We start from the raw sequence: 24,575 nt of genomic DNA, 5'->3' as shown, positions 1-24,575 counted from the left end.
TATATGCTATCACTGGCACTGACAGGCGGTGTTTCTCTCTAGTTGTGCATGCACGCTATACCACAGAGCGCGTCGCTGGAACATCATATGGACCACTGGGTAGCAGGGAGTTGGGAAACGAACACAACGCATCGCATTTGCGGAAGTGAGGGAGCGGGTGGGGCCTCGGTGTATGCTGTAGAGGCAGTAATGTATGAGTTGAGACGTGCGAGGCTGCCATTCTCTTAAATGAAGCGTTTTATATGACCCCAGTGGGCCGTCGCGAATTTAAGAGCCTGGAAATTTCGTTTGTCTGTTCGTCGTGTGTAAGTGTGGTCGGTCAGACTCGCATCAGCAATGTCGAGAAAACGCTTTAAATAGTTTAATTTATGTGTTGGCTCGAGACAGATTGTGTATTTAGGGTAGCAAGCGGATTACACTAATGTTGCCGTAAAGACAGCCGACGAAGCGATGTGAAACCGTAATATTGGAAATTCCTTCTGCAAACTGAGGAATAATAATGAACAACGGACAAGATATGTCTCCAGATTTTGTCTTGATGCGCCTGGTGTCCGCGGCCGAGGATGACCGCTTGGATGATAAGAATGGGAATTTATCGTCTGGCGGCGGACTGGTGGCTGGGTTCGGGCAAGAGGTCTTGGGTCATACTAATTTGAAAGGTGGGTTTGAATGCTCACAAAACCATTCGGCCAACGTCGCTCGGCATAACCATCTCGCCGCGCTGAACAATGCTCAGCAACCCAGCGGAACGGAGGCACCTGACACTGGAGCGATGGCGACCAGACCGGGGATGTCTGTTCTGCCTCCTCCCCACGGTTCCACCGAGGCCCAGGGTTACGAGTTTGCCCACAGAGGGAATATGCGGCCTCAGCTGCTGGTCTTTCGGAACATAGCTAGGGACGATGACAGTATATCGGAACACAATTCAGATGAAAAACATCAAGCAAGGGCTCATGTTGGCGATGATCAGTCATCCGGGTTTGCCGACTCAAACAGTGGCATCAATAACAATACGGTTAGTGTGGATGCTCAGCAGTGTGCTAGATGGGCTTTGCTTCCTCAGATGAAATCATCCACAATTGCCTCGGATAACGAGGAAAGTGAAGTGTGCCACCGACATCGTTTGATTACAGACAAACAAGACTGGTCACCTCTGGTGGACGCATCAACCCCTCTAGCAATGATTGAATCCAAATGGGGATGTACGGCCACGGACACAAACATGCAGTTCCCCGAGGGTCCTGTGTTTGAACTGGCAAAGAAATTCGGGAAGCTGAGGGTGGCTCCGGTCTCCGAATTGTTGTTCAAGGACGGGGAACTGCCGCACTGTTCGTGTCAGAGCGTGCTTGGGTCAACAGCTGCTGGAATGGGCCAGGGAGATGACCCGACCGAGACTAGCGACGCGCTACTGGTGCTGGAGGGACTTGGGTCAGAGGAGGTGAATGGCCTGGGCATCAGCGCGTGCTCACCCAGTGACTCCGAGAGCCAGGAGAAAGAAAGGGCCTTCATGTTGCAAGGGAAAACAGACCTGGTGGAGAAAATGTCAGGTGCGTTCGCTCTCAGTTGCTGCCCCGCGGCGCTCGCGGGACAGGGAGAGGCGCGCTCCGAGGGGAGTTGCTCGGCATCTTGTCGGGACACACAGGTGTGCTGTCTACTACAAAACAGTGTCAACCCCAGACCACAGGCCAGCCCCAGCGACACAGAGCAGTCACAAGAGGCACCAACACCACCTGGACCCCCTCCTGGTGAATCTTGTCAGGACCGGCCCAGCCAGAAGTCGAGCCCCGCGCGCCGGTCTGAAAGGAGCGTCAGTGTGCCTCGGACACTTGTCAGCCGTGGGGCAAGTGTTGGCAATGAAAAACCACACGGGAAGTCCAGGAAAGGGTCACTGAAAATTCGCCTGAGTAAACTTTTCAGAACTAAAAGTTGCAGTGGATCGAACAACCTGCTGGACAAAAGACCATCGGTGACTTACTCCATATCTTCAGCTGGCAGTTTGATGGACATGTCCAGAGCAAGTGGAGGGGAGCAAGACACTAGCAGGTACAGTATGATGAAGGATCATCTGAGAAAATCTAATTCACTCCTGTAATAGAATATATTCAACTTCAGGGTTAGCCACAATAATGAGCCACAATAATGAGCAGGCATGTGGACTGTTAATCCCAAATGATGAGGCCTTAGGCCTTTATTTTCTATAAACATGTCATGTGTATTGCAGGCGTTTTGAGGGGTTGCCTTATGAGATCCTTTTTGCTAAAAAGAGAATCAGCAGTTCTGTATCACCACTCTCTCCTGTTGTGTTGTCTGTAGTCAGCAACAGTCTGGCTCAGTCCTCCTGTGTGCTAATCAATGTTATTGAAGTCTGTGGAGCACATGTCAGTATGATAACTGCACAGTGCACTGGGTGCCCATGCTGTAATGTGTTGTGTCCTTTCAGCCAGCCCACACTGACCAGGGCCCAAAGTACATTCTCCGCTGCCTCTTTCACTCCAATTTTCACAGGTAAGGGGACATGCTTGGTAACATATCAAGGAACCAGGAAGCACACATTTTGCTGCAAAATGGGAAAAGGGTTTTGAGTTATGAGATGAGCCTTCTGTGTCCGTTTCCTGTCTTTGTCTTTTCACCTTCTCTAACTATGCTGCCTTTTTCTCCCTCTCTGCATCTCTCTTTCGTGGCGATCCATGTCTGATTTCCCAACTGCAACCTTTTCCAGGGGAGACGGTGTCTCTGGTGGATGTGGATATCTCTCGGAGAGGGGTGAACTCCCCGCACCCCCCCACTCCGCCGCCTCCACCGCGCCGAAGTCTCAGTCTCCTAGGTACTGTCCCTGTCTGTCCCCACTTCTCCCTTTTCTCTCTGCATGTCTTCCTCCGCACACCCACATGCGCTCTCTGTCATCTCATACCTTTGTCGTGCTGGTCTCCTCTCTTTCTCTCTCTCTCTCTTTCTATCTATCTATCTCTGTGAATTCTGACTTTTATCTCACCTAAACATACGTACATGATATTTCTGTGACTCTTGCCTCTCTTTATCGTCAATCTCCCCTTAGAGTATGTTAGTATCGCAGCGCGCCTTTCTTTATTCCCCCTCTTTTTTATCTCTTCTTTTCTTTTCATCTGTTTTCACTCCGACCCACTTCCATGCAGTCATTCGGAGCCATGGCAAATTGAGACTCGGTGTAACCCAGGCAACCCATTGCTGCTCCTCCACACTTTCCCTCTCTCTCTCCAACTCCTCTTTTTTATCCTCTCTCCTCAAAGCACAAATGATATATACATCTCCAGCGCCAGGCCACAAATCAGGAGCTATATGCACATTTTCTTTTCGGCTGACAACAGTCGGGGGCAGATTTTTTTCCGCTGGAGTCAGGGTTTTCCGGAAATTGAGTTGAAGCATGCTCATTTCAAAAATCAGATTATGGCCTGATCTGCGATGTGTTGGAGAGAGACGGCACTGAGCACATAAACTGTGTGAGATTGAGCACTTGCGGAGGGTGGAGGGGGGGGGGGGGGGGGAGAAGAGCATGTGGTCGACCACGAAAGAGGATTAGCTCTCTCATCTTGTGTTCTCACTTGCGAGCCAAGTGCACGTGTGACAGCAGTGGGTTTTAGTCTGGCGTGTCTGTGACTCTGATTGTGGATAGCAGGGTGAATTGACCATGGGGGTGTATGTGTGTCCAGCTTTTTTTTGTTGTTGAGGCAGGGATGCAGTGGCTGTTTTGTTTTCCCCTGCGAATGTTTGGAGATTTTGTGACGACGCAAAGGATGCTGCGGTGTATTATTTTCATCTGTGTGTTGGGGAGTTGGCTCACCTGGTGATTTGCCATTGCTGTAAGCCCCGCTAAGCCTCTCAGTAAAGCTCTGTGTGTGTGTGTGTGAATGTGAGTGAGTGAGTGACTGTGAGTGTGTGTGTGTGGGCACGTGCAGATTTGACAGCAGCTTGTGAACCAAAACACATACCTGCACTCTCCTGCAATCCTCTGCTATGCAAATCAACAAACAAAGACTTCTTCTTGAAACCTGAGGGTAGATATATGGCAAGGAGGCCTCAGAAGTGGTCTGAACGCAGGCTATTGCTATTGCTATTGCTAATGATCCGTCTCTGCTTATCTGCATTTGCTGCTTTTCATTTTCAATGTTGTCAGTGATTTTCACCAGCATTCACCTCCATTACCCAATGGCTTGCTCGATCAAACCATGCATTCAAGTCAGTCCTTCCTCAATGTTGCACATGCCCAGGATCAATTCACTATTGTTTCCATGGCACAATGAATGCAGATCAACGTTGAGGAGACATGGATTTTCAATTGGGTGGTTTGCGAAACGCCAATTGATGCGAATGCGGCACATGATCTGGCCGCAATTAAAATCCTAACCTCACGTGAAATTGATTGGTGGCAAATTCCTGGAAAGAATCCATGTCCGACTCAACATTGAGTCACATGTCGGAACGTTGACCTGACGGGACGTGGTGTGTGCCTGGACTAAGAGAGAGACCTCTGTGGATTGTCCTGCCCTGAACCGCTGTCCCCCACCCCCTCCTCCTCCTCTCTCCCACCCCACCCCTTGCTCTGTTTCCAGATGACATAGGTGGGCCTCAGCCTGGGCCTTTCCTAGTGAGTGTGGTGGGGGCCTCCCTGCAGTCTCTCCCCCTGCCTCTTCCTCCTCCTCCTCCCTCTCACGCCACCATCCAGCACAGTCTCAGCCTCAATGGTAAGACTCCTCAACAGAGGCACCGTGGGGTGGGCAGTGAGTCTGGCCTGGGGAGGGCAGTAAGACAGGCCTGTAGTGGAGCAGTAAGACAGGCCTGTAGTGGAGCAGTAAGACAGGCCTGAGGTGGAGCAGTAAGACAGGCCTGTAGTGGAGCAGTAAGACAGGCCTGAGGTGGAGCAGTAAGACAGGCCTGAGGTGGAGCAGTAAGACAGGCCTGTGGTGGAGGCGAATACAAAAGCACTCCTCATGTTGACACTGATCAAGAGCATACTGTTAAACAGCTCTCTAAAGCTAATCTCGAGAGCTAAACCTTTATGTTCAGACCCCTATATATATTAGTGTAACAAGTGTGCTGTATGACTGAAGCATTTTTCACAGTTGAAACGTAACATAAGGCAGAGCCTAGGGCCAGATATACATTGGAAGAATTCTATATGTTTCCACTATCTGAGAAAGTGGAGCCTTCAATGATTCTTTTTATGCTGACAACTCAAGAAGCCATCAGAGGACCAGATTGGTCAATTTTTTTACGCATGTAATGTGTAAAAAGTATACATGAAATTTCCATTGAAGGCATTTTACAAAGAGGCTTTTAAATTTGACTTCTATTAAACCTGTTTCAGTGCCTCCGTTTCTATGAATACCACACAGGCACAGAAAATATGTACTGTTTGCATCATATCTAATTATAGTCCACCCCATCTACCCTTCTTGACTTTTAGAGTACTTAAAATGCTCTGCATGTATATTTCCTCCGATATGTTTTTCCAGTTATCAACATCCAGTCATACAGAGGGGAACTACAGTAGTACTAGATATTAAACAGAATTGTATGCAGCAGAGTGACAGCCCGTGACACTGCAAGACGTGTTGTTTTGACGAACCTGGTGGCATGTTTTCTTACCCAGTGACAGTCGTGCATATCAGTCAGGCTCAACGTGAGATGCCACCAGCCGTGTGAGTTATGGAGCCCCAGCTGTGACATAATAGCAGCACAGAGCATCATGCTGCAGCAGAGAGGGGCTGCAGTGCAATATGGTGGCTCTTTTACCGTCTTCATCTAGTCTTGTTTTATCTGAGGCGTATATGAGTGTGCTTTACATGCAAAACTATGGTGCTACCTACCACCCAAGAAGAGGAATGTCTCTCCGTTTTGAAATGAAGTGCTCACACTTCATTTCCGCTTTGAAATGAAGTGCGCTGCTACTTTTGAGCAAAATCAGATTGAAAAAAGATATCACTGCCTGCGTGGAATGTGCCTTTGAATGTCTAGTATGAATAAAAAATAGCCTTGCTAGTTTGCCAGTGTGGTATTATATCAGTGGCACCTAACTGACATGCCTGGTCCTTCCCTCCCCCTCTTAAACAGCTCTGACAGGGAGTTATCACACAATTATCTCCATCCTTTAACAACTGTTTTCCCCCATCAGTATCACACCGGCTCACCCTCAAGTTGCCTGAGATATAATGACGGCCCCTCATCAGATTAATCTTATCTTCTCCCCCTAATCGCGTAGCTCTCTGAATCATGCCTCCAGGCCAACGCTGCGAGTGATTTAACCTGCCAGGAGATTACCGATTATTAAGTCAGGCACAGTTCAGACAAGAGGAGCAAGAACAGGGGCTGGGGGGGGGGTTGTTTTGTTCTCATGTGTGGCTGATCTTCTGCTCCCGTTTGGTCGGGTTCCTCAGACGCTTTCCTCCGGGTGCTGCCTCACGGCGCCGCCCCGCACTCGGATGCGCCCCAGCCGCCCCGTCTGCCCCCGCCCCCGCTCCTGTGCCCCCTCAGGAGGCCCGATGCCAGCAGCTTCACTGCCAGTCTGAGGGAGCTGGAGAGGGTAAGAGCGCCACACACCCACACACTGGGTTGTCATTTGGTCAGTTCAAATGTGTCTGCCTCCTCCATAGGAAGGAGGTCTGCTTGTCTTTATGACACATGACTGATCTGTAACTCACCTCTATTACCATCAAGCTGCAGTTAATCTACTTACATGGACACATGTCTACATATACCAGTAAATAGGACAAGCACAGATTGACATCCATCAAATTATCTGGGCATAAACCATCCATACCTTCTCAGTAAAATAACATTGATGATAAAGAAATAGTGCATATCACTGTATATCAATGCATGTAAACCTGCTGTGTGAAACATATGCAGTAGAGGCTCAATCCTTCGGTATGATGGCATGTGATTGGCTGTGTTTGTCCCGCCCCCAGTGTGGCTGGTACTGGGGCCCAATGAACTGGGAGGACGCGGAGCTGAAGCTGAAGGGGAAGCCGGACGGCTCCTTCCTGGTGCGGGACAGCTCCGACCCGCGCTACATCCTCAGCCTGAGCTTCCGCTCGCAGGGAGTCACACACCACACGCGCATGGAGCACTACAGAGGTGAGGACAGCACACACACACACACACACACACACACACACACACACATGCGCATGGAGCACTTCAGATGAGCCACACGTATGTATTCATGTATATGTATACCCAAGCAGTCATATACTGCCTCACTGGCCCACATACATGTAGCTGTTAAAATGTATTGATATACCCACGCACTCAGATACATAGGTCAAGGAGGGAAGGCATGTACAGTATATGGGTTAATGTATAAATGTTTGTAGTGGTGTTTCTTTGTATGCTAACCTACTCCTTACATTAATGCTCATGTGCACACACACACACACACAAAGGTGTATGTGCGCCTCTGAATGTGGCAAGCAATATGAAAGCTTGTGCTTACACTGTCTTAATGGCTAACGTGTGTCTCAGGACCTTCAGCCTGTGCTGACGCTGTCTTAATGGCTAACGTGTGTCTCAGGACCTTCAGCTTGTGCCTTTCTTTTACTGTCTATGGCTTGTGCTGACGCTGTCTTAATGGCTAATGCGTGTCTCAGGGACCTTCAGCCTGTGGTGTCATCCCAAGTTTGAGGACCGCTGCCACTCAGTGGTAGAGTTCATAGAGAGAGCCATCATGCACTCCAAGAATGGCAAGTTTCTGTACTTCCTGAGGTCAAGAGTGCCTGGTAAGATGTTTCTTTTGGTTTATTCATCTTCTTTCCGTCCTTCTATTTTACTGTTTGTTGGTTTATTTATTTATTCATTCATTAATTCTTGACAGTAACAATAAATTCTTGAATTTCCCCTTGGGGATCAATAAAGTATCTATCTATCTATCTAAATGAGTGGAAGGCTCATTACAAACTAAGTTCATTATTATTAGCAGCAGTATAATATCCATTTGTGTAATCCCGGTCAAGTTCCACGGTGGTGGTGGTGTAGACTGTAGATGGTGATAATAATAATAATAATAATAATACGTTTATTTTATATAGCGCCTTTCTCAAACCTCTCTAAAGGTCGCTTTACATAGTAGGAAGGCAGGGAAAAACAATAACAAACAAACAAACAATACAACAGAGACAAAGGCAGGGAAATACAATAACAAACAAACAAAACAATACAACAAAGACAAGTTATCTGTAGGAACTATGTGTTGGGTGTGGAGGAGAAGTGATCATTAAACAGAAAGGTCTTGAGATTTGCTTTGAAGAAAGGAAGAGAAGGACAGGCACGAAGGGGTTGGGGGAGGGAGTTCCAGAGTTTGGGGGCCAAGGCACTGAAGGACCTGCCACCCAGGGTGGAGAGTCTGGAGGTTTTGGTCAGAGGATCTGAGTGAGCGGGACGGAGTGTAAGGGGTCAGGAGGTCACAGATGTAGGGGGGAGCAAGGTTGTGGAGGGCTTTGAAGGTGAGTAGTAGTACTTTGTATTTGATCCGGGACGGAACTGGTAGCCAATGGATTTGATGGAGAATGGGGGTGGATGGAGAATGGGGGTGTATGCAGGTGTATGCACCTGATGCAGGTGGTGGTGTAGATGGTGATGCAGGTGGTGGTGTAGATGGTGATGCAGATGCCCACTCTTCCCCAGGTCTCCCGCCCACTCCGGTGCAGCTGCTCTACCCAGTGTCCCGCTTCAGCAACGTCAAGTCCCTGCAGCACCTCTGCCGCTTCTCCATCCGACAGATGGTCCGCATCGACCACATCCAGGAGCTCCCACTGCCCAAGTAAGCACCTACTACAGCTTTAGAAGTCAATCAAGCATACAGTATATAATTACTCATCAGCTAGCTTCAGTTCCTTTTGGGACCGTCAAATTATCAACATGTTGAACATGCAATAAGTGCTTTTCATTTTAAATTATTTCATGTTTAGTATCTGTTCACTCATGTCATGTTTATGAATTGACATAGTTATGTCATTTGAAAGTAAAGCATATGCTTATGATAGGATCCAGTATGTTTAATGTGATCTATTTGTATACATTGCTTTTGATATTTTTCTGTACTTTTAAGTCCCATGTTATGTCCACAAAGATGCCTATTCCATTCCTATACACTTCATTCTCGCCACCAGGCCACTGATTGCCTACCTGAGGAAGTTCTACTACTACGACGCTGAGGAGGAGATGTACCTGTCAATCAAGGGAATACGCCAAGCGATGGGAGTCGAACAGGAAGCGGAGCCTCAGACGTAGCCAACAGAGGGGTCCTCACCCAAGTAATTCACAGCAGTGTACGGGGGGGGGGGGAGCAATTTGTTTTGTAATTCTGTGTTAAAGTGAAAAAGTACTGGGATTCTTCTTCTGGAAGAAATGTTGCTCTTCAGATTCATTTGTGATCCACATGTCCACTGATTCGTTTGTGGGCCATACGCCCATTTATGGCGCATCCGCTGAATGAATAAATGTAAATGTAAATGCACATTTCTGCTGAAGGATTCATTCCATTTTCTTCTAAATCTACGGTAAAGCTAAAGCTTGGTTTGAAATGGGAGGTAAACATAAAAATGACGCTTTGGCTCCTTTCATCTCCCTTTTCTATTATTAGTAACAGGTTCTTACGTATTGCATCATTATGAGCAATGTAAACACAAACCTATCCATAATCATTCAGTGACAGTGAGTGCTGCTGTTCACCAGGGAGTTTGTGGTTGGATGAGGTGAAGACGCGTCTCATAGCTTCTCTTCACCCCCCTACAGGGTACTCGTGTGCGGAGACGTGTGATGGCAGATTGCTGCCCAGTGAAGCACAGCCTGGACCCTGCCTGTTCACCAGTCTTCCTGCGTCCCACTCCTACAATTCCTTCGGGTCGGGTCTCCAAATGGCGGCCTCCTCAGGGACTCTGCAAAAGGTCCTTCCCTCTCCCTCGCCACGGCAACCAATGAAAGCGACAGGGAGAGGGAGGCCGGTGGAATGCTGGGATGTCACACAAACAGTGCAGCACACCAGGCCTAGCTGGAGAATGGGCTTCCCAGGTGAAGCCAACTGGACAAACCCTAAAACCCAACTCAACAAAACTAAAAACTTGGACTTGGACTTCTCTCAGATGTTTGTTTTTTGTTCCCCGATGATCTGTACGTTACCTAATTCCAAGATGAGCAAAATGGACCTTTTCAAGTGAGATGATCTGTTTGTAACAGCCATCCCCTCCCTCTCTCCTCTCCTCTCTAGTACAATGCTTGTCTGTGAGTGGAGCTTGAGACTGTATATGCATCTATACCTGTGACTGGATCAGACTCAGTCTGCTCTTTTCCTCAGTCACAGCTGGTCATAGGAACAGTATTTTCAGTAAAAGAGGTTTAGAAAAAAACTCTGCCTTCAGTACTAAATTTACAGTGTGTGTGTGTGTGTGTGTGTGTGTGTCTCATGAACCTTTGATCTCAACATTATCTATCGCAGAAAAGTATGGCATGATTTTGCTTTAGACCCATGGAGGTTCTCTCTCTCTCTTTCTCTCTCTCTCTCTCTCTCTCTCTCTCTCTCTCTCTCTCTCTCTCTCTCAGGACAGGAACATTTCTTTAATGCCAAAAACTGAACTTCATCTAAATTTATTGGGGAGCAGAATCAGTAGCATAAGTTCAATCACACAATTCAATTCAAAACAATATGAGTTTTTTTTTAGCATGCCTCCATGTTATTTACTGAACGCACATTTGGCAGTAACCATCACAGGTGATAGAAACATTCCAATATTATATAAAACAGTGGCATGTCATGAATGAGACATGATGTTGGAATACACACCACTGTTCAATATTACTGAACTATTGCTAAAGGTTCTCTAAGCACGGTTGGGTGACGTCACTTCTGTTGACGTCTCAAACAAAACAGAGCTAGTTTGTCCCTCCCTCCCGTGCAACTGAAACTGTCATGAGCGCGCATCTCATCGGTGATCGGCTGGAACAGTTTGTTATGTTTCATGGACCAGGCTGTTTTTTTTGCAGTTTTTGGAACCTGCGCTGTCTACAGAGACCACGTTTTTTACTGTGTATTCTGGGGACAGGCAGCTAGCGGATCGTGAGGAGATGTTTGCTGTATGTGACAAAATGTTCTCACTTAGAAACCGCGTAACAACACTTAGAGAACCTTTAATTAAAATATTATTGAAGTATTATTAATTAGTCCTATTCGGAAAATGTGAAATTCCTCTCCATTCCTCTTTGTTTTAAGTGTTTTTAATTAATTTGTTGGCTATTTACAGGTCCTGTAAATATGTAAAGTATTACTTTATAATATATATATAAAGTCTAAACAAAGATATACCTTCTCACCTTATCATTCTATTTGTCAATTGGGAAACTACTTGCACCTTCTAACTGCATAGTGACAGAAACTATTTTTATGGAAAAGGCAGTAAGGCAGTTTCCATCCAAGGCCATGTGAACACAGAGATGTCTATTTCATGTCATGAAGGAGGGATGCTGTAGAAGGAGGTCAGTAAAGACAACTGAGAATGGGGGAGAATTTTAATATACAATCTTAAAGGTGCATTGTGGCAGACTGTAAAAATGAAACCATATTGAAATAAGTATTCCTGTAGTTACTATATGCGTTCTTGGTCCAATGGCTTGTTCAGTGTGGAGGCAGGAGGTGATAGGAGGTGGTCCTACATCATTAGAGAGAATCTCAAAAGGCACAGAAGCAACTGGACTAAACTGAAACGGCATGCAATTATGCCATACGTAACAAGCTCACAGGGTGCAGGCCTTCACAAGTACACCACTAGTGCCTGAGTCAAAGGCACTAAATCAAATTACATTTTAAACACATTTCAACCCTTCACATTAAGCCCAATCACATAATTTTTACTTTGACCAAACCAACTGCTCTGACCTGTTGAAAAAAGTAGGCTTAAGTGTTGGGGCAAAGCCAGGTTCTAAAGGTACGCAATTCATAAGATGTTTACAATTTCTGCCATGATTATTATTTTTTCTTTTTCATATTTCATATTTCATATTTCATATTTCTCGCTTTATCCAAAGGAGTAAACAATAAATATGATTGTTAGTTAGTTAGGCTACATTTGGCTACATACTAGATTTTGCATAGTTGTGGGTCAGCATCAGTATTCTTTGTCAGAAATGACCCATCAGTGAAGTAATATAGAATTTGAGAGAGAAAGGCTAAGGTTACTCAAGTGTGTTGCAGGAAATTATATTTCAACACAGTTTGAGCTTTTCTGGCTGTTGAAATCTAGCTGTCATTGTCGTTTGATCATGAAACTGCACAGGCCAGCAATAGTTTGGTGTCATGATTTTACTGTGTGTAATGTTGCTGGTATTATAGTATCAGTGTGTATGATTGCCGCTTGTCTTGTTTTGGAGGGCCTATAAAATCTGTTCTTTTCTGTCTTGACCAGATAGGCTTTATTGGACTGAGGATTCCATGCAATTACTTTTGCTAAATAGGCCTTAAAACCTCCAATCAGTAAACCTCTTCTCTTTTGGATTTTTTGACTGGTCTACTGCTTGTTAGCAGTTGGGTGTGTCTTGCAAGCCTGCACTCTGAGCTGATTAGAATATGTTAAACCGCGTTGAACATTGCACTGAAAAGATGCATGAAGTATGCCTATGGGGGGCAGTGACAGTTTCTACATGGAGGCGGTAGGAGCTAAGGGCTGATTGACCAAAATGGATGTCAAGTGGAGTTTGACTGAAATGTCTCTCTGCCCGCGGACTGGGTGTGATATATGTCAGTGAAACACAACACTCATATCATAGGCTCAGATTATATTTTACATATTCACTTTACACCCGCCTCAAAATACACTAAACCGGCAATCCATTTGTTGTGTACGTGCCTATCGTCGATTTTATGAACACCCATCTCTTTCATTGGCGAAACAGAATTTCAATCTGAAGTATGGCTCTTCTCTATTGGTTGGAACTACCATCGCTCATTGATCCATGTGCACGCGGATTGGACCAAGTGCGCAGGCGGTATCTCGTATGGGCTTGCTCTTGAAGGCTGCACGGAGAGCGAATGTCGTCATGAGCGGTGGGTAGGAATTATAACATTGGTGTTTATATTACATTGTACTTCGTAAAACAATTCATCTTCGTTAACCAGAGGGACATTTGATGTGTTATGCATTAAATACATATGTTTGAATGCGTGTAGTTGTACTTTTGCTTGCAAGCTGTGCACTTCCGGAATTGGGCTGCCTTTTCAGTATCAAAGAGTTTGACTTGCTACGCGTTAGCTAGCTAGCCAGTAAAGCAGAGTCTTGTTTGTAATTTTAGCTTGATATGCAATGCAACTGGGCCATTTTAATACATGTGGTGCACAATACTGAACTGATGGCAAAGTGTGGTCAACAAGCAAAATACTTGGATTTAAGTGCTAGCCCGACTGGATAATGTTAGGGTAATTTAGAAGATATATGCGTATCTAGAGCTATATGGATCGCTAGCCACTCATACGGGAACCATGCTAGCCCAATATCGTCGTCTCCCAGTCAGCACAGCTAGTTAAACGTAGGTGCTTGCTAGCAGTAGCTATATTTTTGATGGCGGCGCTATTTTCAGGCCGCGCTCAAACAGTTTTTTTCACTCGTGTACAGTGTTAGCGAGTCAAGACTTAAAGAAACAGTCTGTTTCAGAAACTGTTGTGGCTAACGACAACATGGTCTTAGTCCGTGGAATAAAATTGAATGCAAAACTGAAAGCTTAGCTTCTGAAACATTGCGGACATTAACTGGACCAGCAGTAGCAGCTGGGGATAAAGCTAAGTCGAAACATTAAGCACAATTAGCATATTTTGCAAAGTTTGCGGGAGATGCTAATGAAAGTGCTTGCAGACCAGCTAGCAAATTTGTTTGCTTTGCTACGTCCACTATTTATCTCTACTTCCACGAGTTCCCAGTACTAGCTTGGCCCCAATTTTAAAAACCAAACGCCCGTCTGTGGACCTGTTCCATCGATGTCCAATGGTCGCTTGCATTGCCAGTTACAGGTATTATAACAGTTCCCTCACTGGTTCATTAATGTAGAACAGCTAATAAATTAGCAAACTGTCACTAGCACTCATGCATAAATAGAAAACGTAATTATTTCCAGTAGAGGTCATCAAGTGAACATTATGATTCTAAGTGTGATAATAGTGATCTAAAAGCCACAATCCAGGTACAAAATTTACTAGAGATTATTGCATTTGGAAATTACGTCTAAATATAAAAAGTTTAGATTTATGCTGGCCATTTTGTTATCAATCAAGAATCTATTGACTTTTTGCAGATCAGAAGGACAGTATGGCCACTACTGTTGCTGTCAGTCCCAGCGAATACCTCCAGCCTTCTGCCACCTCCACACAAGTAAGTCTGTCCTTTTGACCTTTCACCCTTAACTCCCAGCACTATCATAGCTCCTGTGCTTGACCCAACCAGTGTCCTCCTTTTGTCTCAGTGTTGATTAACAGTGCTCATACAAAAGCTGCTGTAATACAGCACTATGGATTGTCTGATCATTGTTGTGAATTGAAGTCTTTTATTAACCTTTTCAACAATTTAGAATGCTTTGGCACTGCTAATGGGATGAGTAGTTTGTGTGTCAGGGTCATTTATGTTGATTTATGTTGCACCATGCATGTACCAAACATGCACTATGGACCAGGAAGTAGGCTAGTGATTTTGGCTCAGTGTATTGGGTACAGTGGACGTTTTGCCTGATCAGAGATCAGAATCCGATTTATTTAGCCAAGTGAGTTGAGAACAAACTAGGGATTTTGTGTTACTCTAGCACCAAATACTATATACAATCTACTGAAAGACTATAAGCGACTGAGTCACAAGCAGACCACATAGTGGTAATGTTTGTCAAGTGCAGAATAATCACCTCTTCATATGGGGTGATGTTACATTTATGCGAGATGGTGCGTTCATGCCTGGTATAAATAACAAAAATATGGACATGATTTTTGATGCATTCCTTTTCCTCTGTGTTGCCTCATGTCTCTTCAGGACTCCCAGCCCTCTCCTCTGGCCCTCCTGGCCGCTACCTGCAGTAAAATCGGCCCCCCTGCCGCCCAGGCCCCTGTCAGCACTCCTCCGGCCCAGCCCACCACCCGCCGCCTGCACCCCATCAAGCCAGCGCCCATTGCGCCAGCGCCCCCCAAGAACGCCCTGGGCTTCCTCTCGGCCAAGGGCAATGTGATCCAGCTGCCGGCGGGCCTGGGCGCCTCGGGCTCCAGCCCCATCCTGCTGACCATCCAGAGCCCCACGAGGCAGGCCGCCGCCCCGGCCAACATCCAGTACCAGATGATGCCCCAGATCCAGGGGGCGCAGACCATCCAGATGGTGCCGCAGGGCAGCCAGATCCAGCTGATCCCCGGCACCAACCAGGCCATCATCACCACGCCCGTGACGCTGCCCACCGCCGCGCCCGCCCCGGCCCAACCTATCGTCACCATGGCAACGGCCGCCCCCCAGAAGACTGTGGCGATCAAGCCGTCGACGCAGAAGCGGCGGCAGAACATGGTGCGGTTGCCCAGCGGCCTCACGCTTCCCCTCAACGAGACGGGCGCCACACAGGTGGTCACGGAGACGCAGCAGGTGACTGCACCACAGCCGCCGCCCGTTAAGACCTCCAGGAGGGGCCGTAAGAAGCAGACGCCGGTGGCCGCCGTCACCCCCACCCCCGTCGCCCCTCAGCCAGCCTCCCCCTCCCCTGTGCCCGAGCAGATGGAGACGCTCCTTATCGAAACCACAGCCGATAACATCATCCAGGTAAGACTTCTGTTGTCAGAGCAACATGGTGAGACTGCCAATACTGGGAAGGGTTAGTGCAGAGGACCAGGGCTCTACACTAACATTTTTTTTCAGGAGCACTTGTGCGCCCAACTTAAAAAATGTAGGAGCACAGACAAAAATGTGGGCGCACAGTCAGTTCTGTACTTAACTTACACATAATGCAACATTACACTTCAGCTAACAGTTAAACATGCCAGTGCACCAATTGCGAATATTAAGAATGACTGACAACATTTAGGCTACAGGAAACAGGATTTTAAAGATCAATGCCTACTTTATTTTCAGTCTGTTCTATTTTCCTACATTTTGTTAATGTAAAATAATATAATACATTGCCATATTTGCATTTAGCCTGTTTATTAAGTATCCTGCCAAATGTAGGCTAATTTATTTATTTGTGAATCCATCTATAGCTAATCCAAATATGCCCATGGTGACCTATCTGACAGCATACTGCCTAATACTACTACTAAAACAGTCAATCTTCTCTTCCACAAAACCCAACATAGGCTAATCAAGGATATATGTTTTATACTTTTAGTTTTTATTTGAAATATCTGCATTGATGGGGGCAGTAGGCAAACGTTAGGCCTACTTCCGTTTTGCACTTCAGCTTGTATTCGGTGTAAACAAACAAGCATGCATGGAGCATTACGGGAGGCTACTTTTGTGCCGGTTCGCTACAGCTATATTTTGCATATTGCAGCCAATACATAAACTGGGCTAAAAGGCATGTTAGGTTACTATTCCTTCTCTCACTGCATTCTCAGAATCTCATCCTGTTCCTCCTATATCCAATGAATTCGGTGGATAGAATAACTAATTTCTTCAATCTTTGCATCTTGGCTGTCTAATGCAGTGGTTTTCAAAGTGGGGGCCGGGGCCGTGAGGGGGTGCCAGGGGGGCCTCAGCAAGTTGGAAGGGAAAATAAAAGCAACAAATAAATACATTTGAAAATTTTAAAATATACCTATTACTATGAGGGTTGTCATACAATGCCATTATAATAATGTGTCGCATATCTGAACATTATATTTTCCATGATAATGACTGGGAATAATAGTAGAGTGATAGCTCTCAAACCTGTATGCTCCATCGCGAAGTGTTTGTGGATAAAATAATTATTAGGATTAGCTTAATGTATTTTTACATTTGCCGTAGTATTCTCGATGGGTTTAATAACACATCACGGGGGTCCTTGGCCAGAACCTAGTGGTATTTGGGGGGCCTTGTCGTGGAAAAGTTTGGGAACCCCTGGCCTAGTCTAACTTTCCGCTTTTTCTGCGCGCTCTTGGATTTGATAGAAGCGACTACTAGCGAGTCACAACGCGAAACTGGTAACGTTGATGGGCGGTGTAGTTTTTATGCTGCATTCGCGACGTGATTCTATGGTTTGCACCAGTAATGTTTCTCGATGTTGCGTTGTATTTTATAGACAAACATTGACATGGTTAGAAGTCATTCGCACCAGTGCGCCTAAATATTTTTTTGCACTCGCACGGCATCATTTTTCCTCGCATGTGCGAGTGAAATGGCCGCACTGTAGAGCCCTGAGGACACATCTTTTTTTTTTTCTGGCTGTTTCCATAGAGGAGCAAGTGGTGTTTGATACATCAATCACTGCAACCTCACATTCAATTATGTATATGGGAACCCAAAACTCTTTTTACACTCTGCAAAAGGAGTTTATTATCCTTGGTAGCTCACCTGGAGAGATCTCTGTTGATTCTGGTGATCTTACCTCTCGAGGTGTTTTGCACTAGACATGATGCTAATTCATGATGCGTATCCGGGATGTGCTCTTATCCGTTCTCCAGGCGGGGAACAACCTGCTGATCGTCCAGAACCCCGGCTCTGCCCAGCAGGTGGTGCAGCAGGTGCAGCTGGTCCAGCCCAAGCAGCACGAGCAGCAGCAGCAGCAGCAGCAGATGGTCCAGATCCCCTCACAGGCCCTCAAGGTGGTCCAGGCCGCCTCTGCCACACTGCCCCAGGTGCCCCAGAAACAGCCCACCCAAAATCTGCAGATGGCACCCACCGAACCCACACAGGTATGTACGGAGGGCAATGGTATCAACAATCGATCGTAGCGTAGTGATTAAGGAGCTGGGCTAGTATGCAGTAGCCTGAAAAGTTGTGGGTTCAATTCCCGGCTTCCACTGATGTGCCCTTGAGCATGGCACTTAACCCCAAGTTGCTACGGGGGCAATGAAATCCCTTGTAATAAAGTTGACATAGGTTAGTCACTTTGGATGAGAAGTGTCTGCTAAATGAATAAATCTAAATCTAATGTGCTCACTGGGCCCTACACAAAAGGTTTGTCCAAGCTGTGGAAATGTCTTAGTTTATTATAGCTCAAAATATCTGTCTTTGTGTAGATTTTTGTAACAACTCAGAACTCAGGAACAGGAAAGAGTGCAGTAAATTGTACCAAGGAAGACAAATGTGACCGGAAAGAGAGTTGTGGTAAATAATGGAAATCCGGTGGAAAGTTGTCCAAGTGGGTTCTGTCTTAAACCTGTGTTCTGTCACATGAAGGCAGCAGTTTTGTTTTAGAGTCATAATTTTAGAACCATAGTTTTAGAAGATGTTGTGCATTAGCCAAATCTAGCCAGTAGCCTGCATTCCATGCTAATGGCGCTCTGCGTGTGTTCCGCTGCAGGTGCTGATTAAGACGGCCTCAGGTGAGTGGCAGGCGGTGCAGCTCCAGGAGACCACCGTCGCCCAGACCCAGATGGCCCCCGTCACCACCCACGCGCCCACCATCATGAACACCTCTGTTGCCACGGCTACCGCCCCCAAGCGCGCGCTGGCAGCAGGGGTGCGGAAGGAGCGTTCACTGCCAAAGATCGCCCCGGCGGGCGGGCTGATCGCGCTCAACGCCGCGCAGCTGTCTTCGGCCGTGCAGGCCGTGCAGACCATCAACATCAACGGGGTGCAGGTGCAGGGCGTGCCCGTCACCATCACCAACGCCGGAGGTCAGTCAGAGGATACTCTGGACTGAGTGAAGTCCAGACCTTGCTGCCTGCACACTGCCCCAACAAACCCCAACATCCTCTTAGTTTGGCAGTTGTTGGTTGCAGTCTTTAGAATGTTCAAAAAACCCAACTTCCAGCTCCACACTGCCCAGAGTCATTGAAAAGACTGACTTTAGAACGTATTAAACTCAAAGAACTCCATCCAACAAAGACCAACACACACAGACTGACCCAACTGTTGGGTGTTTGTTGGCGTTTGTTGGTGCAGTGTTCAAGCACTGATGAGTGTGTCTGGATTCAACATAATACGTAAAGAGTGTGTAGATGTGGTAATACTACAGTGCTAATAGATAATGGTTAGCTGAATGAACAGCACTTAGTTCATGAAGACTTATCACAATAACACTGACAAATCTGGTGTGCTCGAAATGAGCTCTTTGGTGTCCTTGTGCTGACCGGCTGTTGCTCCGCTGTCGTCCCTCAGGCCAGCAGCACCTGACCGTGCAGACGGTGCCTGGGGGCAGCCTGCAGCTGGGCGGGGTGGCGGGCCCGCAGGTGGAGCAGACGCTGGCGCTGGAGCTGCAGAGCCAGCCTGGCGAGAAGAAGAGACGCATGGCCTGCACCTGCCCCAACTGCAAGGACGCCGAGAAGAGGCAAGTACTCACGCAGCACCCCGCTGACGTAGGCAGGGCAGGCTGTGGTAGCCCTTAAAGGGGAAGTTACACAATTCTAACTGAATGGGTGACTCTAGTTCTTCTCAGTTTCAGTGAGTTGTTCCGTATGGTCCTCTAGCTTTTCTAAGCTGTGTGTGCTCTCAAAACAACTGAAACTGAATTAATCTGATTCATGGACCCCACCTTTAACATAAAAATGTGTGTTTGCAGTAGTCTACATGGGAGTTATTCAGTCTCCTCTGTGTACGTCATAAGGATAGACTACTACTAGCTCGTGTGTGTGTGTGTGTGTGTGTGTGCGTGTGCGCGCGTGCGCGTGTGTGCGTGCCTATAGTGGTGGTTGCTCAGTGTTCTGTGCTTACACGAGTGGTCTTTGTCTCAGACGTTAGGTCATCCGTTAGGGCACCACTGGCACTGTCTGTTTGTGGCTATGACCTCATGCAAGAACACCCGTTCTCTGTTCCAAGTTGAGCTTATATGTGGTTTGGTGTTATGTGTGTTTTAGCTTGCCGTGAATGCCGTTAGGCCCCAGTGAGGCATCTATGCATGTACGGTGAAATAGTAATAGTCTATGGTGTCACATAGATACATGGGCAGCAGTCTAGGGAGATTGAACAATGCACATTTGTGTGGGAACAGTATTCTTTGTTGAGGAGCTAGGGAAGAGATTTACTCCTCAATACAGAAAGCCCTTTAAATGGGCATATTAAGTAGATTTGTGCATAGATCCGGGGCAAATAGGGAGTTAGCTTCCACAGAACAACAAGGGCTGAACTCAAGTCCAAATTAATTTGAAGGAGTTTAAAAGATTTTAAAGAATAAAAGTATTTCCTAAAACATTTCCTCATGAAACTCCTGGAAGAGCACAAAGTAGATGTGTACTTATACTTGTGGATGTTCAGCTTTCAACCAAATCGACCTCATTGGTGATGACTGTATGACTGCGGTGGATCTGCCACTCAGCCAGTGCCACAGTTTTGTGCCCAGTGTCATCGTCATACAGGACTAAGCCAATTAACGCAAAATGCCAGCTCACCATCTTTTGTGCAAGCGCTCTAATGGAGACCAGGTCAGGGGTGGATAGTTAACAAGAGGATGGCAGGTAGTGGACTGCTGTTGGGCTGTAGTTTCTCCTGTGCATTGTCATTACTGTGACAAACTGGGGCTTAAAGTGAGTGGGTGGACGCTTTGTTCTAAAGCGGAAAATGACAGCTGGTGTTGGGCTCTATCTGACAATAGTGGCCCAAGGGTTGACATTAGAGTTCTTTGTATTCTTGTATTCTTGTCCCAGACACCAGGTCTGTAACAGGGTGAGGGTCATTCTGTGTCAAATCAGATCAAATCCAGGAAAATGGATGCCACACCTTTTGATTTTGCTAAAAGATTTACTTTGAGCAAAATGTCAGACAGTGCATTAAAAACCTGATCTGACTTATGTCAGAAGCTACCTTAGTGTTTTGGCGGCATTGCGGGATATCTCCGGAAACATAGTGCTATTTTACAGGGCTGGTGTGGATTTTGCGTTTTGCTGGCACCTATACAGTTTTTGGGGGGCTGAAAAGGCATATAATCTGCATTAATCCCCAGGGTTTGTGCAACCTACTGACCAGTCACGTACAAATATACAAGATGAACATCCTACGCTGTTTGCACTGTTCTCACCTAACCAGTCGGTCTTGGATTGGAAAGTGAAGGGGTTTACTGGTCAGCAGTAAAAAAAAAAAAAAAGCCAGATTTCTCCACTATATAGCAAGTGGCACCGTAATTCCACCATGCACTGGATTTGCTTTGATCCGCCTCAGAACTAATGGGAACTTTTTCTCAGATATTTTAGTTGGGTTAACATCGAGTGCCATCATCAGGTATTTTACTTGGGTTAACATCGAGTGCCATCATGGCGTAATGTGTCATGATTATAGAAGGGGGGTGGGGGGGGCGGCGGCGGGGGGGGGGGGGGGGGGGGGGATGGGGGGGGCGGCGGTTCATGGTATCGTAAAGGGTTTAAAAAAAAATTGTCACATCTGTACATGTTTACTGCTTGTTATTTTCATTTGTAGGGCTTGTGTCTTGCTAGAGGTTTTGTCTCGGTGGTTGACCCTTTGAGTTGGTCTTCCTCCAGCCTGTGTGACCTGTCTGTGCTGTACTGTCCACTCATGCCTGTTGGTGGTTGGTGTGTGCAGGCCGGGCGAGCTGGGCAAAAAGAAGCACATATGTCACATCCCGGGCTGCGAGAAGACGTTCCGCAAGACCTCCCTGCTGCGGGCGCACGTGCGCCTCCACACGGGCGAGAGGCCCTTCGTCTGCAACTGGGTCTTCTGTGGCAAACGGTTCACCCGCAGCGACGAGCTGCAGCGGCACGCACGCACACACACGGGTGAGTGGAGCACATGTGAATGCACGCAGAGAAGACACACACACACACAGGAGTCATGCCTACACACACACACACACACACACACACACACACAGGCACAGGAGTCATCCCTACACACGCACGCACACACACACACACACACACACACACACACGCATGCACACACACAGGTGAGAGGAGCACATGTGAACACACATAGAGGAGTCACACACAGAGGAGTCATCCCTACACACACACACACACACACACACACAAAAAGACACAGGCGTCAGTACTGCAGTGGTATGATGATTAATGTTGTGTGTGTGTGTGTGTTTGCCTCTGTCTTGACAGGAGACAAGCGTTTTGAGTGCTCACAGTGTCAGAAGCGCTTCATGAGGAGCGACCACCTGACGAAGCACTACAAAACGCACATCAACACCAAAAACTTATGAGCTGGTGCCCTCCTCCCCTCCCCTACCGCCAGTATAGACACGCGGCCGGCCGGTCACTCTCACGCCCGGCGCGGTGCTCTGGACGCCGCTGACCGCGGAGACTGACCTACAGACACCAGCAGCAGGGAACGAGGAGTCGCTCTGACAGGGGGCGGCGCGTGGGCTGTCCGAGCGGACGGATGTCAAGTCCGCTGTGCCCGGCCTCCGCCCACCCCACTCCCCCCACCCCCCCCCTCCCCCGTTTCCCATCCTCCTCCATGAAGGTGGTGCCACGCGGATGACCGACGGCGGTCCCCTTCCCTGGCGTGAGTTCAACTCCCGACGCTGGCACAGAGAGAGATGATGATGATGATGGAGGCCAACGTACGTGCATTATGTGTTGGAACCTCGGTGTTGCCAAAGCCTCTGAGGTCTGTGTCCAAGCTATCGGGTCATTCAACTCCGCCCCCCCCCACCCCCCCCACCCCACCCCAAAAAAAAGTAACTCATGCCCTGTGCCACGCCTCGAGTCACCTGCAAAGTGGGTGAAGAGTTGCGAAGGTGAGTTGCGAAGACCTCGTCAGGGCGTCACCAACAAATACTCCAGCCAAAATGTCCCTGCATCCTATCATTTTCTCAGTGTTTTATTTAACAGAAGAGGCATTGTTTGTTTGTTTGTATTTGTTTTCTCTGTGTTTTGTTTTCTTACATTCATATGTTGTAGTAATCCCCAGACATAACATGTTGCTTATATGTGTTCTCTGTTGTCTGTACAACCATGCATCAGTATACTCAAGTGTGAGTAGCCCAGGCCCAGATGTTGGTCATATTATCGATTTTCAAATTCAATGCCTAGTTTAAATTCTGGAAAATGTTGGCATTTTGTATTGGCTTACATTGTTAACACATGTTGTCAAAAAAGACAACATAATTCCTCTTGATTTGTACTGACCTTTTGTTCAATTTTTCTATGATGAGACAATCATGCAGGGGGAAGTTCATGCAGAGAGTGTTTTTTTCCCTAACAGTTAAAGGGCAAATAATGCTTACACCTCATCGCTGTCCGCCTAGTGGAATATATGTAGTGCCTGTTTACGTAAGGGCCACTGCCCATAGACTGTGGCGTTTGGTATAGCAGGGGTCGGACACCCCAGTAGTAGAGGAGGCCATGAATCCTCATTTCAGTTAGTTACAAAGCACATTTGTTTCTGTGCTCATTCCCCTGACTAAGGTGTATAGAAAACCCCTGAAAAACACACCTGAGACCAGTTTTCAGTTTTTATTCTTTATTTGTTTTGTTTCCTCTGTATGAATCGGAATCTCCCAATGAACCCACAAACGTTTGACACATTGTCCCTCCCCCTTATTTATGCTAAGTGATTCTCACGACAAAATGGACCATTCTGATGCTTGAATGGAACATAATGTGGTTCAGTATTCTGTAGTCAGGTGAACATGGTTAACCGCTGAGGGGGTGTGACTGGTGACAGTGTGCTGTGTGGCGCTTCCTGTCCGTCACACTCTGCTGAAGCACGTGCTCCTCTGGTGACCTGCCCAGGAACCTCAACAAGAGCTCGGTGGATAGGAAAGGCCCCCTGTGCATATGGATGTGTGTGCTGTAAGTCTGTATTTGTATATATTGTGTCGGATTACGATGTCTGGAAATTGGTTACGAATGAGCCTCGTATTTTGGCTGCGCAGGCCAAAGGAATCCTGAAGGAACATGGACTCTGTACAGTGTAAATGAGACAAACCCATGAAATGAAAAGGAATAACTTGTATAGCTTCATTCTTGCGCAGTGTGTCACCCCTTTTTTTATTAACTAAGAAAATGTTGCCTTAGACCGTTGCAACCAGTATTTAATGAAATGAGATTTTCAGTCTAATTCCAGGGAACTGCATTTGTAGAGTGGCGTTAATATTATTTTTTATTATATTTCTTTTTGTCTAACTTATGTTGTACGATGCCAGTTGATGTGCACTGATTACAGCCCCAGTTTGTGTGATTTTGTTCTTTTTTTCTAAATAATAGTTTGACCGTTTCAGCTTCATAGAGGTCAGACTGGTCAGACACAAAATGGCTCTGATTTCTGGGGTCAAAAACATATCCTCCCCGAGCCTAAAACCCTTCTTTGTCTAATGTGATGGACTACAGTCTAACTCCCTATTTGCTCTCTCTGATTCTCATGTCTTCATGACTCTTACTGAGGTGCTTACATTTGAGAGCTTGCTATATATTTTTTGTATAATGTCACAATCCCCGTCCCCCTCTCCCTTCCCCCAATAAAGCATTCAAACCACACATTTCCTCGTTTCCTCTGTCATTG

General features: G+C 46.8%; 2 protein-coding genes across 8 annotated transcripts; both read left to right on the top strand.

Annotated features, from left to right (window-relative positions):
- The first annotated feature begins 164 nt into the window (after positions 1 to 164).
- socs7 (suppressor of cytokine signaling 7) lies at positions 165 to 10,391 on the top strand. Of its 5 annotated transcripts, none has more exons than XM_042102723.1 (10): positions 165 to 2,043; positions 2,441 to 2,505; positions 2,720 to 2,824; positions 4,587 to 4,718; positions 6,411 to 6,556; positions 6,942 to 7,110; positions 7,623 to 7,751; positions 8,656 to 8,791; positions 9,141 to 9,284; positions 9,766 to 10,391. In XM_042102723.1, exons 1-9 carry the CDS (start codon positions 500 to 502, stop codon positions 9,259 to 9,261), a joined length of 2,547 nt encoding a protein of 848 aa, XP_041958657.1. In that variant the 5' UTR covers positions 165 to 499; the 3' UTR covers positions 9,262 to 9,284; positions 9,766 to 10,391. The 5 variants fall into 5 exon arrangements, with proteins under 5 accessions (XP_041958657.1, XP_041958658.1, XP_041958659.1 ...); XM_042102724.1 differs by having other exon boundaries at positions 9,141 to 9,299; XM_042102725.1 differs by lacking the exon at positions 2,720 to 2,824.
- A 2,618-nt stretch (positions 10,392 to 13,009) lies between these two features.
- sp2 (sp2 transcription factor) lies at positions 13,010 to 24,550 on the top strand. 3 transcript variants are annotated; one of them, XM_042104832.1, is made up of 8 exons: positions 13,010 to 13,063; positions 14,302 to 14,378; positions 15,024 to 15,788; positions 17,630 to 17,860; positions 18,472 to 18,787; positions 19,272 to 19,440; positions 21,642 to 21,835; positions 22,169 to 24,550. In XM_042104832.1, exons 1-8 carry the CDS (start codon positions 13,015 to 13,017, stop codon positions 22,267 to 22,269), a joined length of 1,902 nt encoding a protein of 633 aa, XP_041960766.1. In that variant the 5' UTR covers positions 13,010 to 13,014; the 3' UTR covers positions 22,270 to 24,550. The 3 variants fall into 3 exon arrangements, with proteins under 3 accessions (XP_041960766.1, XP_041960768.1, XP_041960767.1); XM_042104834.1 differs by having other exon boundaries at positions 13,026 to 13,063; positions 14,307 to 14,378; XM_042104833.1 differs by lacking the exon at positions 13,010 to 13,063 and adding an exon at positions 13,074 to 14,020.
- The last annotated feature ends 25 nt before the right edge of the window (positions 24,551 to 24,575 follow it).

The sequence above is a fragment of the Alosa sapidissima genome, chromosome 9 (assembly GCF_018492685.1).
Source record: "Alosa sapidissima isolate fAloSap1 chromosome 9, fAloSap1.pri, whole genome shotgun sequence".
NCBI lineage: Eukaryota > Metazoa > Chordata > Actinopteri > Clupeiformes > Clupeidae > Alosa > Alosa sapidissima.
This window is presented reverse-complemented; position numbering and strand designations above follow the sequence as displayed.

Bases quoted from the DNA above. Each gene is read 5' to 3' on its own strand.
- socs7 (XM_042102723.1), top strand. From the start codon at position 500: ATGAACAACGGACAAGATATGTCTCCAGATTTTGTCTTGATGCGCCTG. The intron at 2,506-2,719 runs GTAAGGGGACAT...AACCTTTTCCAG, and splicing joins TTTCACTCCAATTTTCACAG to GGGAGACGGTGTCTCTGGTG. The intron at 7,752-8,655 runs GTAAGATGTTTC...ACTCTTCCCCAG, and splicing joins CCTGAGGTCAAGAGTGCCTG to GTCTCCCGCCCACTCCGGTG.
- sp2 (XM_042104832.1), top strand. From the start codon at position 13,015: ATGGGCTTGCTCTTGAAGGCTGCACGGAGAGCGAATGTCGTCATGAGC. The intron at 15,789-17,629 runs GTAAGACTTCTG...TCCGTTCTCCAG, and splicing joins CAGCCGATAACATCATCCAG to GCGGGGAACAACCTGCTGAT. The intron at 17,861-18,471 runs GTATGTACGGAG...GTTCCGCTGCAG, and splicing joins CACCCACCGAACCCACACAG to GTGCTGATTAAGACGGCCTC.